The 16,578-nt window shown below is 44.9% G+C and overlaps 1 protein-coding gene across 5 annotated transcripts in view; it reads right to left on the bottom strand.

Moving 5' to 3' along the window:
• The window catches only part of UVRAG (UV radiation resistance associated), a 137,107-nt gene that overhangs the window by 95,259 nt on the left and 25,270 nt on the right, over nt 1-16,578 (bottom strand). For 3 of the 5 annotated variants that reach the window (XR_008319105.1, XR_008319106.1, XM_053307435.1), the window contains exons 2-4: nt 15,071-15,188; nt 5,342-5,376; nt 106-267 (exon numbers count right to left, since the gene is read on the bottom strand). Coding sequence is in view for 3 of the 5 variants with exons in the window: in XM_053307435.1 (XP_053163410.1) it covers nt 106-267; nt 5,342-5,376; nt 15,071-15,188 (315 nt within the window). In the remaining 2 variants the exon portion in view is untranslated. The remainder of the gene's footprint in view (nt 1-105; nt 268-5,341; nt 5,377-15,070; nt 15,189-16,578) is intronic. The other 2 variants (XM_053307436.1, XM_053307437.1) reach the window with 1 other exon arrangement.

Here is a 16,578-nt window from a genome sequence, read left to right as displayed (position 1 = left end):
TCCATCCTTGGAGTTCCACTGAGCTAATCCAAACAAAACAAGCGATTTGCTGAAGGTATTCTCTACTATCTAATCCAAAGTTGAAGCAGCATACTTTTATTTTACCTGCTGGCCCAAATATTTGAGTCCATCTAGATTGACTTTCCACTCAATCAGTAGCTGATGGGCATCATTCTTGCCACCCCATATCCTCACCACAAAACAGGACACGGATGTATCGAGACGATCGGGGATTAGACCAAAGTCAAGACTTCGCCATGTTGGATTCTGTTGATATGAAACAAGACACACAGCTACTGCACACTGAAAATGTTCAGAAGTATTTCATCGTTAATGCACGGAGCTGACATTATCTTAGCTAAACCAGGCTACTGATCCATCCAGTCCAATTTAGGACACTAAATCGGCCAAGTTGTAGCAATCAATTAGTGCAAACCGCACTCAAGGTCAAGTTACTAGCTCATATCATCCCCACCACCATCAGCACCATAGAAATCCAGTCCCGTTTCTTTTCTCTTGCATGTACAGCTCTTGAGGCAGCTTACTTCAGGGGAGGGATACTTGTTGTGAGCCCTTTAGGGACAGGGGACCATCTTGTTTATGTATTTATATAAATAATAGTAGTAGTAGTAGTAGTAATAGTTATTGTATACCTGCTACTGGCAGTAAGGAGACAGTAAATGGCAGCAGAGCGTGGCAGCAACAACTGAAGATGGGGAAGAACTTTTTTTACACTCTCACTACACCTGCCGAACTGTCACAGCTGGAGAAGGAGAGAAGCCAGGATTTGCAGAGACACAGCTAGGCTAGTTTCCGCCATGCTCAGTCAGGCAGGAACTAGTTAATTTTGAAGCTAGCTTTCGGCACAGTTCTATGAGTGTTATGAGAGTAATGCATAAATTTGTGTGAGAGAGAATTGGCTAGAAGAGAAATACTCCAACAAGATGAAGTTAAGAGAAAAACAGGAGTAAATAGCAACATTAACCATTAGGAAAAAAACAGTGGGACAGGGGCTTCCTAATATGCCCTGAGAGCCATAGCAACCCAAAACATGGGAGCCTATGCCCAATAACCAAGAGAAAAACTATCCTATTTGAGTACCCCTGCTAACTTGGCAAAGAGGCACCTTCCAACGTGGTGATTCTCTTTATTTAGCAGGGGGAGAGTAACTGGCCCTATCCACCCCCAGCACAGTACCTCCAGTGTCTGTTGCTGGTGTCTATCTTATGTTTCTTTTTAGATTGTGAGGCCTTTGGGGACAGGGATCCATCTTATTTATTAATTATTTCTCTGTGTAAACCACCCTGAGCCATTTTTGGAAGGGTGGTATAGAAATCAAATAAATATATTAATAAAAATAATAATCAGCCAACTACAAAAAACAATTTTACTGGGAATAGCCTACATTTTGCAAGGATATCTATAATAATAACAACAATATTGAAAATAAAATTCAGCCATTCCAGGTCCTTGGGAAGGACTCGATGTCTGGATAAAGCAAACTAGTCAATAACACCTGTCTGACTGTGTAAACAAACAATAAAAATAAAATAATAATACACTGAGTGGGTTGGATAATCTACGATCACTGGGGAAAAGAACCCTTCATGGTAAGTCCAATGTTCCTTTCCCCCCAGCAAATAGCAGGTCATCCTATAGATATATAGGATGGGTTAGGCAACTAGAGCGGTTGGGTAGGCGACTAGAGCGCAAGTGGAGGAGAACTCGGTTCGAATCTGACAGGATTCAGCATGTGACCCTTTTGAAGACTTATGTGGTGGCGGTGCGTGCAGCGAAAAAGATTTTGGTCTGTGTGCATTGCAGCTGCAGGTTCACGCTCAGCAGAGCTATCCCGGGTTGTGAGGAGTTTAGTCTCTGCTCCTTCTACTTCAAATCAGTCCCCAGGGTTGTTCTGTTGTGATGCTTTTAATGGGTTCTTTACAAAGAAGATCGCCTGTACTCGGGCTGACTTGGACTCCACTATTTCTGCAAGGTCTATGGAGGAGGTGTTCAGCGATTCCTCTTGCAGTATTAGATTGGATCAGTTTCAATTTGTGACTCCTGAGGATGTGGACAAGCTGCTTGGGGCGGTGTGGCCCACCACCTGTTCTCTGGATACTTGCCCGACTTGGCTGCTTCTATCTAGTAGGGAGAGTGTTGGAGGTGGCCTAGTTAATATCATAAATGCATCGCTAGGGAGGGTAGGGTACCTCCTTGTCTGAAGGAGACAATGGGTAGACCACTCTTAAAGAAGCCTTCCCTGGACCCCTTAGCGATGGATAGTTACAGGCCAATCTCCCTTGGTTGGGCAAGGTGATTGAGAGGGTGGTGGCTAACCAACTCTAGGCAATCTTGGAGAACACTCATTATCTAGACCCATTTCAAACTGGTTTTAGAGCTGGCTATGGGGTTGAGACAGCATTGGTCAGCCTGATGGATGACCTTTACCGTGGAATAGACAGAGAGAGTGTGACTCTGCTGGTTCTTCTGGATCTCTCGGCAGCGTTCAATACCATCGACCATGGTATCCTTCTGGATCACCTGGGGAAGTTGGGGATAGGGGCCGCTGCTCTGCAGTGGTTCCGCTCCTATCTCTCGGGTAGATTCCAAATGGTGGAGCTTGGTTGCTCCTCAAAATGGGAGCTGTTATATGGAGTCCCCCAGGGCTCCATTCTGTCACCAATGCTTTTCAATATCTACATGAAATCGCTGAGTGAGGTCATCAGGAGTTTTGGTGCTGGGTGTTATCAGTATGTTGATGACACTCAAATCTACTTCTTTTCATCTTCGGGAAATGGCACTCATTCTCTAAATGCCTGCCTACAGGCAGTAATGGGCTGGATGATGAATAACAGATGGAAGCTGAATCCAAGCAAGACGGAGGTGCTCATTGCGGGGGCTCAGGATCTGAGGGGTGAGTTAGATCTTCCTGTTCTGGATGGGGTTACACTTCCCTAGAAGGACCAAGTGTGCAGCTTGGGAGTACTCCTGGACCCAGGCCTCACTCTGATATCTCAGGTGGAGGCCATGGCCAGGAGTGCTTTCTATCAGCTCTGATACGACAGCTGCGCCCATTCCTTGAAGAGGATGACCTCAAAACTGTGGTGCATCAGCAGGTAACCTCCTGGCTTGACTTCTGCAATGTGCTTTACATGGGGCTACCTTTGTACGTAGTCTGGAAACTTCAGTTAGTTCAGAATGCAGCAGCCAGATTGGTCTCTGGGGCAACCTGGAGAGATCATATTATGTCTGTTTTTAAACAGTTACACTGGCTGACAATATGTTTCTGGGCAAAATACAAAGTGCTGGTCATTACCTTTAAAGCCCTGAACGGCTTAGGTCCGAGATCTTAGAGAGCGCCTTCTTCGGCATGATCCCCACCGCACATTAAGGTCATCTGAGGAGGTTCGTCTCCAGTTACCACCGGTTTGTCTGGTGGTGACTCAGGAGGCGGGCCTTCTCTGTAGCTGCTCCTGGGCTGTGGAATGCACTCCCGGCAGAAATCCACAATCTGAATTCCTTATTGGCCTTCAAGAGAGCCCTTAAAACCTATTATCTGTTTGGCCTGGCCTTCCAGGATCTTTAAATAGTTGTAAAAGGTTTTAATGTTGTAAACTAGTTTTCAGGTTTTTTAAGTTGTTGTGATTGTTTAATTGCTGTTTTATGAAGTTTTAATTGTTAATCGTTTTATACTGTTTTATAATTTTTGTTTTAATTGTTAACTGATTTTAATGGTATTGTTTTAATTGTAAACTGCCCTGAGCCATTTTGGAAGGGCGGTATAAAAACTGAATGAATGAATGAATAATATATGGGACATGTCCAAGCTGAGCCCTGATGGGAGGGACCAGATGTAATTAGAGCACCTGCTGAAGAACTGCATGCCCAAAGGCAGCCTGGGCTGAGTAGAATGAGGCAATCTTATAATGCCAGATGAAGAGAGTGGCTGAAGACCAGGTCTCCCCTCCTTCTAGGGGTGACCAGGTACAAATCTCCATGGGAAGTTCTAGCCATGAAGGCTTCTGAGGTGGAGGCACTACAGGTAGAGTGAAAAAGGGCTAGCCTGTGAATAGGAGTGGAGCTCTTTCCTCTTGAGGAAAGGTGCTGACTCAAGGAACTGGGGATAGATGCCTTCCAGCGCCAGAAGCTAGCTTAAAAATTAACTAGTTCCTGTCTGACGAGCATGGCAAAAGCACAACTCATCTATCTATAGGGTGACCTACGATTCACTGAGGGGAAAAGCTCCACCAATGGAGTTACTGTATTTGCTGATAGGAAGAAGACATATTAATATCAAGGAGGAACATTTATTGCAGGCCCACTGCAGATGGTGGATTGCTGCGTGTGCACTTGCGATGGGAGTCAACCATGGGCACTGCTCCTCTGGGTGTACAACCCTTCTTAGATTGTCTGGTTTCATGCCCAAACTCATGAGTGGACCAAGTTAGATGGAAGATGTATAACTCAACTGGTTTGAGTTGATGAACCCAGTAAGAACTGGCAACTAGATGATACCAAAGCTCTTAAGATGGAGGGCCTCTAAGTTCATAGAGAAGTTTATAATACTTCATGATCATGGCTATTGCTCATTCTGCACTGCTGCATTTTAATATTCTGTCCTTTCTGAACATTTTTAGAGGCAGCTTTTATATTAATAGGTGATCTTTGAGTTTTTAATACTTTTTTAAACACCTAATGAATTAAAATAGAAGCTGGAAAAGAATTCCCAATTTAACTGCACCCCTAAATACTCCAAACCCTGTCCCTCATTCAATAAAACAAATCCATCCCAGAGAGCTGAGATGGCACTCCTGCCACAGCAAGTGGTAAGAAGGGAAATTTGATCTCCCTCTCCCTCCCCAACACATTCATTACAAACATAAAACACCCAAAACATGAAAGGCTCCAGTAGCACTATGTAAGCTTCCCTCCCAACCCCGCCCCCACCCTCCAAAAATGGACAGACTTGAAAAATAAGATATTATTTCCAAAGCTTTTGGAAGCAACTTGGCTTCTTTTCTGAGTCAATGGGTGCCGGGGGCTGGGAAAACGACTCACCCACCTCTAGCAAACAGTGTTTAAAATCCTGTTTGACATGAGGCAACATCAGGGGAAGTGAAGACTCTCTCAAAATACTTTCATTTCTCTTTAAAAGCTGCTGCTATGCTTCGGCCTATTCCAGCATTCACACTCAGAGTTCGCCAACTTACACATGAAGTCAAATGGAAACACTGAAATACTCTACCAAGAGTTTCAAAACAATGTTCCAGTCAAATATTTGAACAATCTGAGGGAAAGATTAAGAGGAAAAACTTTAAGACTCACAGTGAAGTCAGCTTACCAGAGAATTCTTTATTATTTCACTCTTATAAAATTCTAGAAAAAGAAAAGAAAATTAAGGCACATTAGCGGTCAGGCTACATAGATCTGATGTGCAGTGCTGGTACTTATAAACAGAGACATTCATGCCATGAAAAAATAGTCCTGGATTTGTGCAAAGTATCAGTTTTCTGGTTTGGACATCAAAGGTTATGTCCATTCTCCAAAAACGCAGACACAAACTGACTTAGGCCTCACCCTCACCTGACCTATCTCACAGCCTTGACTTTTTTATTTTTAAGTACATCTTTTCCTTCTGTAAAATTGACTCACTGTTTTAACATAGATGGATGAACAAGACAATAAGTGCCTCACTTGAAACTTTAAGAATAGGATATTCCTAAATAAAACAATTCATTTTTCTGCCATTAAAGAAACAACAGGTTGCTTACCTGTAACTTTGGTTCTTCTAGTGGTCATCTGTGTGCTTACACGATTGGGCTTTGCGCCTGCGCAGAGACCTCGGAGTTTCTCCAAGCTGAAAATCTTCTCTCTGTAATGGGCGGTAGCCCACTCCCTTCAGTGTAGTACACGTGTCCCAGCAGCCCTCCTCAGTCAATGAGTCAAGCAACCGAAAAGACTAAGGGGGGAGGGTGAGTGGGCATATAAGGGTACAGATTACCACTAGAAGAACCAAAGTTAAAGGTAAGCAACCTGATGTTCTTCGACGTGGTCTCTGTGCTCAACACAATTGAGTGCACAGCAAATTGCACTCTGTGCAAATCTTAACTGGAGGTGGGATGTCATGCGAAGAGCGATTGTAAAACAGCAATGCCAAAGGCGGCATCTTGGTGGGAATGGATGTCCAAGGCGTAATGCTGCATAAAGGAGTGAGGTGACGCCCATGTAGCAGCTTGGTAGATGACATCTAAAGGGATGGCCCTGTCAAACGCAGCAGAGACTGCCATGGCTCTGGTGGAGTGGGCCTTCAGAGATGAAGGTAGTTGTTTATTAGTTAGTTGATAGCATAGTGGGATAGTTTGGGTAACCCAACAAGAGATAGTTTTTGCAGAGGCCTGACAGCCATGGCTGGGTCCCGAGTGGGAGAAGAATAACACTGGAAAGGAATTTTTTAATTTTTATTTTCATATTTATATACCACCCCAAATGCCAGTCTCTGGGTTTGGAAGTCTCTGGAATGCCAGCCAGTTGTCCTATGTATGTAGTACACCAGAGCCCCTCGGACATCAAGCGAATGTAGACAGCGTTGAGAAACATCTGAAGGATTCAAGAAGAAAAAAGGTAGAGTGAGAAGTTGTGAACCGTCAAAAGAGGCAACAACATTGGGCAGAAAGGAGATGTCAGTATAGAGGACTACATTGTCTTTGTGGAAAATCAGGTAAAGGGGAATCTACATGGAGGACTCCGAGTTCGCTGACTCTGCGTGCATAAGTAATGGCAACCAAAAAGGCCACCTTGCAGGAGAGGAGATCATCGGAAGAGAAAGCCATGGGTTCAAACAGGGGCTCCATAAAGCAGGTAAGTATGAGGGAGAGATCCCATGAGGGAGCTACTATCAGGCCATCTAGGTAGAGGTGGGAGAGGCCCTTCAAGAAGCACTTAATGGTAGGGTCCCGGGACCAAGGCGGAGAAGTGGGAGGAGAGTGGGCAACGATGGCAGCTAGGTGGACCTTCGGGGATGACATCTTTAAGGCTGCCTCCTTCAGGAAGAAGAGGTTGGTACAGACATGTTGAGCCGAGTAAGTATCTGGAGACTCCATGGCTGCCAGGAATTGTAGAAAACGTGTCAATTTATGTTGATAGGATTTTATCATTGCAGGTTTGCGTGAAGCTGCTAGGACAAGCTGGAGCTCCTGTGGAAAGGCGGCTTGATCCACCACACTGTGAGGCGGAGGCAGAGGACATCTGGTTGTAGCAGTTGGCAGGACTGCTGCGAGAGTAGGTGAGGGAGTGGGGGGGAGGTGGTAATATCTGTTGGAGGAGAGGTTCAAGAGGCGAGGGAACCATGGCTTCCTGGGCCGCCACCACAGGGCGATGAGGATGCACTCCAGCTGGTCTTGTAGGATCTTCAGCAGGATCCTGCATATCAAAGGAATGGGAGAAAACAGGTATGCTGAGAGTCCTGTCCATGAGATAGTGAAGGCATCCCCTAGGGACTGATGGCCAAAGCCCACTCCGGAGCAGTAAAGGTGGCACTGGGCGTTCAGTAGAGAAGCAAAGAGATCTATCTCTGGGTGGAACCAATGGCGAAAGATAGTCTCAAGAGTCTGGAGGTGTAGTTGCCACTCTTGCAAGGTGACTCCTGCTCTGCAGAGGATGTCTGCTGAGGGTTGGCAATGCTACAAATATGAGTTACCCTGGGTATGACTGAGTGGTGAATGCACCAATGCCAGAGATCTATGGCCAGGTGAAGAAGGGAAGTCGAGGCCGTACCACCCTGTCTGTTGAGCTACAACTTCGCGGTTGTATTGTCTGTTTGAATGGTGATGGTAGAAGGAGCGAGAAGCGGAAGGAACCTGTGGTGGGTATCCGCTTCAATGAGACCAAATAAAAGGTCTGGATCTGCCTCACTTTGTTGAGAAAGTTGGACTCCAAGAGACGAGGCCATGCAGGAGATGTAGTCCGTATTTTGTTTAAAGTCCTCCGAAGGGGATGCTGGCTTTTGGTCAGAAAGGAGTGCTGGGGCGGGGGTTGAGCCCAGGGATGTCAAGTTGGAATTAGGAGGAGAGGCATTGGGGTCCTCGTACTCCTCTTCAGGGTCAGAGGCTTCTGCCGTAGGTTGCTGATCCTGGGTCAAGTCCTCTGTAATGTGTCCCATACGTTGTAAAGGTTGGGCCTGTTTTGGTAGAGCAATTCTCGGGGGTGGTAAAGGAGGCTCCAGGGTGTTGGCTAGTAGAAGGAAATCTGGCGGAAGGCAGTTGTGGTCTGTTCCTGCAGTGGCATTTAGGAGCCATGGCAGATGGACGAGGAGGAGAGAGAACGATCTCTACAGCAGTTGCATAGTCCCACTGGTCCAGCTGGGATTGGCCTCAGGAGTAGCCCCTAGGGGGTGGCTGCCAGTCATTATCATAGAGGTCCCATTGTCTCTGGCAGTATGAGGGCTCTGGCTGGTAAGAACGATAGGTAGGTTTCTTGTGTCAGTCAGTGTAATATCGGTCAGTGTACAAGGGTTGTCCGCAGCTGGTTGAGTAGAAAGTAGAGGGTCCTGCATGGGCCAGAGGCCAGCTAGGCTGTGGGTAGAGGGCCTCAAACTCAGCTTCAAAGCCAGGTTCATAACGGTCGTGTGGTTGGTCATCTTCAATGTCTAATGGGTCCTCGGGACCCATAGGTGGTTTCTTCTGGTTTGAAGAGTCCATAATTAGGATCCTCAGGTTCAACGTCCCTGTTCAGCATCTAAGCCTTCCTCGGTATCAAGGCAGTCCGGAGCTTCCTCAGATCCAAAAACCTGGTCGTTATCAAAAGTAGGATTCGATTGAGGCAATAAGGGTTCAGACTGCAAAGCAACCTTCTGTTTATTTTTAGGCCTGGGATTGGGTTCTTAGACAAAAAGCCGTATTTTGGCAGCCTGAGGCTCCTGATGAGGTGGTTTCTTCTTTTTTCTTCAATAAAGAAGTGGAGTTGGTCAAGCTCCAAGCACCCAGGAGCAGTAGAACCCATAGTTGAGGTGGCAGAGGCCATCAGGACCAAGGCGGCCATTTTAGGAGCCATAGGCTCTGTAAGCTGCTGGGAAGCAGGAGCGGCTGGGTCCCCAATGGAGGCAGTAGAAGAGAGGGGCTGCAAGCCCAAGTCCAGTTTGGAGGAATCTGTTGTTGTTTGCATCCCCAGGGTATTAGGAGAGATTTCTGCTGCGTGAGAAGACTTGAGTGCTTGCTCCCAAAGCCAGGAGCGAAGGTACAAGGAGTGGTTTTTCCTAGCTTGTTTGGTGAATTTTGCGCAGTGAGAACAAGCGTCGATCTTATGGGCCTCGCTAAGGCAAAACAAACAACAGCTGTGTGCGACAGTGGAGGGGATTTTAGCCCTGCAATGGACACAAAACTTAAAAGTGACCTTGCTGGCCATAAGCGGGGGGAGGCCAAGAATAAGGAGCCCCAAAGGGCGCGGGGGGGTGGTACACAAAACAAATGAAAATGCAAAAAGGAAAGTTAGATAAACTGAATGGAAGGGAGAAGGAGTAAAAATACGAAGGGAAATAGATGGGTTATTTATTTATTTATTACACTAGTTTGGAGCAACTCACAGAGTTGTCGATCTGTCAGTGGACAAAGAACGACTGAGGACTACTGCCGGGACACATGCGTACTACACCAGAGGCGGTGGGGCTACCACGCATTTTAGAGAGAAGATTTTCAGCTTGGAGAAACTGATGAGGTCTCTGCACAGACGCAAAGCCCAATCGTGTTGAGCACAGAGACCACATCAAAGAAGCCAGTCTTTCACACCGTAAGTTCCGAAATGTTCAGTACACTCAGTCAGTACTAAAATTTTTAAAATGTTTTAGCTCCACACACCTACCTAGTCAGCAGAGTGATGCAACAGGGGCATTGGAAAGCATATAAGAACTGTCACATTAGTGGCACACACACAAAAACACCCCTCTACGGAGTCTAGCAGACAAATCTGCAGGATCAAAATATTTGAAAAGAGGAGAGCATCAGCTATACATGAAACTTTAGCCATCTATGAAATAGCTTTGGGGGGAAATCACTTTCAAAAGCAGGAAGATGGCAAAGCAAACATTAAAATATTAGCTACATACACACAATGAGCAGTGAGAAACAGCATTAAGTTTATCTTTAATCTACTGAATTGAAAGTCACTGCAGAATAATTGCTTGGCCTCCAGCAAATAGGTTTCTGAATCATATCTTTATCTTTTTAAATAATGTATCTTTTTAAATTGTTTTTGGTGTGTTTATGGTTTTTAATGTTGATTTTAAGGTTTAAATGTAACTTTTATGGAATTTTATTGCATTTTACCTTTTATAAACTGCCTTGAGATACATTATGAAAGACAGCATAAAAACTCAATAAATATTCCTCTGGCTTCTAGGAATTAAAACCAAGTCTGCAGACTGATCAAGTCATTCATGGCCATGGTGAGATTTGAGCCCATAGCTCTTACAAGGTCTGATTCCCGACACCACACTTTCCCATGACGACATGAGAAAAAGCTAAACATTCTGCAAAAATGTTGAGTTTAAAATCAAACACGCAAATTGAGAACCTCTATGCACTTGGCTTCATGATTTAATCCCATTTGTACGGAACACAAGATTTACAGTATCTTGGTGTAGAAATTTTGAATTTTTCAGAGCACCATATGAGCAAGGCACACTTTTATTAAGAGAAAAAGTTTCCACTCCATTTATACCATGAAAAGTTACTACAGTATTTCAAGAGACAGGAAACTGATCACTGGGATGAAAGTATGAAGTATTGGTGAGTTTTCACTCTCCACGTCACTTATGAAGACTTTGAAAAATACTTGAAAGGATTATTCAGGGAGGGCCTGCTACAATGTGGTCAAAGGGCAAGGGAAGCAATTGGCATGATCACCTTCCAGTAAGAATATGATATATTACAGTACTGATAGCTGTAAGCTCTTATCTTTCAATTATTTAGTTTGAGAGCTGATGCAAGAGTGGTCAATGTGGAGCCCTTGATCTTGCACATATTGAGTAGAAGAGGCCACAAGCACAAACCCCGAGGTCATAGTCTATGCTCTTAACTGTTGATCAAAAGCTTAGTTACCATGGAGATAAGCACCTTAGAAAAATATTAAAGGCGGACTGTGTACAGTCTGGAAACAGGTCAGAGGTAAAGGGGAAGCATGGCACCAATTTCTAGCATTTTCTATAGCTGGGAGAGTCAGTCATCTACTCGCCAATAAATAGAGGTAAATAGATCAGATTTTAAAAGAAAACAGCATAAATGGGCAGAGATACCCTGTGCTTAGCAGATTAATTCTTTTGCAGCTATTACTATGGCTACTGGAGCGTACTGTAAGAGTAACTGTGGTCATAAGAGTACACTGGGATTGACACAGTAGTGACCACCACCACAAGTCCCATCATTGGATCAAAATCTAGTGAATCTCTGCTTTTTTACATAAAGCATTTTAAAACACCCTTACAGTGCCAGAGAAATTTCTAACTCTTCAATGACATATTTCACATAAAGACCAGCTGCTTGCTATTACCTTCCCTGTCCATGCAGCCCTGTATTTTCACATTCTACCTCACACTCCCCCCCCCGCCCCTAAATTCTGCAAAGAACAAATTGTAGATATGTTTAAAAATACAAATTAAGGAGTGTTACACAAATGGACAAACTGGCACAAGAGTGTTTTAAAGGCACTCTTGCAGTGTGAGGGACAGGTTCTTTTGAGAGAGAGATACCACACCCGCTTCTCTCAGCACTTTTATAGTACCTTGGCAAACACCACATAAGCAGCCTAATGTGGTATGTCCAATGGGATTCAGTATCAGGGGAGAGTGAAATTCTCCCTCCTCTTCTGCATGAAATTGGCTCTGCAAGATCAACGTTCACATCCCAGCTCTGCTGAGGTCCCAGGGTGACCCACAGGCCACTCTCTCAGGCCAGAGCTGGATGTTGCAGGAAATGCATGGTTGCTGCCAGAATCAGCAAATCTGCATCTCCCTTTCCTCTTCTCTCTCATTACTTCTGATAGCATAAAATGCATATGACATGACATCTTCCCTCCATATTTTCCTCACCTCACTGGTTGCCATTTATGAGCAAATGCTCACAGCATGATCATGTCACATTAAGTAGTATCACTAGATAGCACATAAGGCAGCTGCTGTTTTATCAGCAGACACTCATCTTCCACAATGTCTAGCTCCAGTGATGGTCTGCAAGAAAATTTTTGATTTGTTATTTGTTCTAATTTTAAAAATCTTTTTTTGTGTGTTCATTCATTAAAATAATAGTTTTGCAATGAATTTTACCTGTTTTCATTAGTCCCACTTGTTTTATTTTCCCACTGAATTCAATGGGAGACCCAGTTACAATTCTGCTTCCTGTAACTTGGATGGGGTCACGCTCCCCCGGAAGGAACAGGTGCAAAGTCTGGGGGTACTTCTGAATCCGAACCTCTCCCTGGTGCCTCAGGTTGAGGCGGTGGCCAGAGGTGCTTTTTATCAGCTTCAGCTGATACTCCAGCTGTGTCCGTTTCTTGAGATGAACGACCTCAAAACAGTGGTACATATGCTGGTAAACTCTAGGCTGGATTACTAGCCCTATCCACCCACAGCACAGCATCCCTCCAGTGACTGTTGCTGGTTTCTATCTTCTGTTGCTTTTTAGAGTGTGAGCCCTTTGGGGTCAGGGAACCATCTTATTTATTTGTTATTTCTCTGTGTAAACCACCCTGAGCCATTTTTGGAAGGGCAGTATAGAAATTGAATGAATGAATGAATGATTACTGCAATGCACTCTATGTGGGGCTGCTTTTGTACATAGTCCGGAAACTGCAGTTGGTTCAGAACGCAGCAGCCAGGTTGGTCTCTGGGTCATCTAGGAGAGACCATATTACTCCTGTCTTGAAAGAGCTACACTGGCTGCCAATACGTTTCCGGGCAAAATACAAGGTGCTGGGTCATTACCGATAAAGCCCTAAACAGCTTAGGCCCTGGGTATTTAAGAGACCGTCTTCTTTGCCATGAGCTCCAATGCCTGCTAAGATCATCTGGAGAGGTTCATCTGCAGCTGCCGCCAACTCGTATGGCAGCTACTCAGGAACAGGCCTTCTCCATTGCAGCCCCTGGACTTTGGAATGCGCTCCCTGTTGAAATAAGAGCCTCCCCATCTCTGGCAACCTTTTAAAAGGCACTGACGACACATTTATTCACCAAGGATTTTAATTTAATTTATAGTTTTAAATAATTTTAATACTGGGTTTTAAACATTTTTAATCTTTTAAATGATTGTAACTGTAAACTCCCCAGAGACGCAAGTTTTGGGCGGTATAGAAAGAAACATTGGTAGACTTACTGTGAACTGTTCTTTTTTGAGGTATGGGGAGGGTATCCTCATTTGACAGGCTGTCAAGTCTCCACATGCTTCGAGACAGGGCCAATCAGATTTCATATCTGTCCATAATATACTGCACCAGCCACACCCAGCCTAGTTCCGGTCCTGTCTCACTTTCTCGACAGTCCGTGAGCTGCCCAGTCTCTTCTAGATTCTTACCTTCTCAGGCTTGTTATTGACCTTTTGTTTCTCTGTGTGCGAAGGTGGGAAAGGAGTCGTGTTTCTTAATTTTTCCCGGTTTTTTGCTTTTTAAAAGACAACCCTCCTCTTTAGCTCTTTCATTTTGTCCTCCCCTTTTTTCATTGGCTTCCTCCTTCCTGTCTTTTTTCTTCATGGAGATCTCGCATTATGGCAACATGCTGATGGGTGTCCTTTCCGAAGGTCCCCTCTCAGAGGTTATGCCGGTTCCTGCTCAAGGGGCCGCAGCTTCCCTCCGTGAGGGAAGGTGTTAGCTCTGAAATGGCCCCATGCCTGGAGCTTGATCTGCTGCGAAAGGCGGAAAAGAAAACTAAGCACTTAAAGGACCCTGTGGGTCCCAAGAAGAAGTGAAAACGCAAGCTGGCCTCCAGCGGGGCTCCGCTCAGTGAGAGGCTTCAGCTGCAGGCAGTACGGGCGCAGCAGCCAATGGCGGATGCTTCTGAGCTTCCCGCTCAAACTCCGGCGGCCATTTTAGGGTCTCCTCTGCCCGCAACTCTTGAAAAGGGCGTGACTGCGAGACTGCTGCTCACAGCTTCTGATATAATACAGGGGGTGCAGTTGCACACAACCATTATTGGCCCCAGTAATGAAGCCTTGTCTGCCAGTGAGTTGCAGTGGTTGGGGGACTTTGTTAAGAAGCAGTGTTTGTCGTTGGTGTCCCCTATACTAGTGCAACTTGATTCTTCTGGCCATACCGCTGCCGTTGCGACTTCACCTGCTGGCTATGAGGGACCTTCTTCCTGGGGTGTGTGTCTGTGTGTGATACCTGAAGCCCTACCTAGGCATACCAGGTGACCTGCCTTTTCCTCTTCACCTGCGCAGATGAGCTATTCCCCAAGGTGAGCGGGCTAACTTTTCTCTTCTCCCTAAAAAGAGACTCCGTAAGCGGAGGAGAGTTGAACTAGCTTGCTCGGATGAGGGCGCTCAGGCCCCTAAACGTTCCCTGGCAACTCCTTTGCAAGCGGTTCTCTCAACTGTGGTGGCTGCTGCAGGGCTGCCTCATCGTCATGCTGGTGCTTCTTCTGACACTGAATCAACTGAGTCGGGGTAGGAGGAGGGTGAACTATCGGATGAACAAACTCCTTCAGAGAAGCCCAAGCCCAGCACGACCTGTTTATTTTCCTTATCAGAGTTTGAGATTTTGTTGGCTAAAGCGAAGAGAATTATTAAGGATGTTTCCCCGGGGGCTCCTGCCACATCAGGTTTGGATCAAGAGGTGTTTCCATCTACTTCAGTTTCAGTTGTGCTTTGGCTCAAAGGAGCAAACTTTGAGGGTAAAAGACAGATTTGGGTTGTCTCTGTAAGAAATAGGGGGAAAGCAACACATATCCCTAGTTGCAGCCTAAGCCTCAGTATCCCATCTATGTAAGAATAGCAATCTCTCTCAAATGATTTTTGCAAGGAAAAATCTTTGTATAGCACATGTTAGGACAAGCAGAATTATTGGGGAGGGAGAATGACAGAAGGCTTTTGCCTACCTTTACATATTTTCGTATTATCACACAAATGAAGGGTGAAGTAGGTGTCAAGAAGGCGATAACCATTCCTATTAATGATGTTCCGTGCTGCAATGTTCCGCAGATGACGAAGACGCCGCTGCAAAGGGAAGAACATATTAGTTTCTCAAGGAAAGCATCAAGACAAGGCTTGTTCATATATGCAGAGGCTCAAGAGACGCCTCATTTGATTGTCATTCCTATGTTGCTGTTAAACTGGAAATAGCATGGGTTAGTTTTATTTTACAAAGCATCTTCTTGACAGATGCTCTTCATAGATGGTATTTGGCAGAACCTGAAATTTTCTTATTGGTTAAGCTTGGACCATGGGCTCAATCTGATAATATGTAAACAGCCTGGTGTTTATAGTGTTCAGGCAAGTTCCACATTAGAACCCCTCTAAGAACATGACATTTCTAGAAATATCCTTGGTTAGTAAATTGGCTGGACCTCATGCAGAGAATGCAGGATTTTTATGATCATTATTCTTCAACGCATATACTTGTTCACTCAGACGAACTAACCCTTACAAAGCTAAAAGACTGCGTGCCATGCTGTTTATAGTTATACAGTATATGGCCTTTCACAAATGCACATTTCAAGGCACTGTGTGGGGGGGCGGGGATATTAAAAAGGCCAAAAAAAAATTCAGCATACAAGATTCTATCACACAATAATAAAAGCACAATTAAACAGAATCAAGCATATTAAGCAGCAGTGAAAAACATAGCACAACCTCCTAAGCGCTGAAAGCAACGAATGAACATTCCCAGAATCCGAAACACTTTTTCTGGAGACAGCATCCTAGAAGGCCCCATTCTATATAGATGCCTATGGAACCTCTTTTAAGCATTGCAGAGCAGGGCTATGCACATAGCATGGTAAAGAGAGTCAAGTGCCCCATTTGATGAGACAAACCACTTATTGTTTACTGAGCACATGACCATGCCCATACTACAGGCTTGGAATGCCAGAGATTAGGCCTTACCGTCCTGTTCGGAATCTAAGCTCCAGCTACAAGAGGCAGTCTACTTCCAATCTCCACCCCACCACACCTCCTGGCATTCACCTGCATCTGACCAAGGTCATGGCCAATACGTACATTCAGGAAGCTGGCTTTAGCTTACCAAACACTTGCATTGACAATAAAATAAATCTGCATTTAACCTTCCCAAATGCTATATACAAGCAATTTAAAAGGCAAGGGGAGCAGACAAAGGGGGGGGGTGGAGTCCAAGGCAAGCTTTACACACATGGCTAAAGAATCCCAAGACAACATGCACCTTCCATATGTACAAAGTCATTAGTGGCCCAGAACCACGCAGCAAGTTTCCTAGCTGTAACATCTGGCCTACAGAATCCTAAGCATGGGAAACATGTTCAGAAGTATTGTATTTTAGAGGGCTACTTAATAAAATCCCTGCATACTTGTGATTCAAGATTGCTGCCCATATTGAAAAACTCCAGCAGGCTCCAGAACTTTACAGTGT

This window comes from Hemicordylus capensis, chromosome 3 (assembly GCF_027244095.1).
Source record: "Hemicordylus capensis ecotype Gifberg chromosome 3, rHemCap1.1.pri, whole genome shotgun sequence".
NCBI classification, from domain to species: Eukaryota; Metazoa; Chordata; class Lepidosauria; order Squamata; family Cordylidae; genus Hemicordylus; species Hemicordylus capensis.
This window is presented reverse-complemented; position numbering and strand designations above follow the sequence as displayed.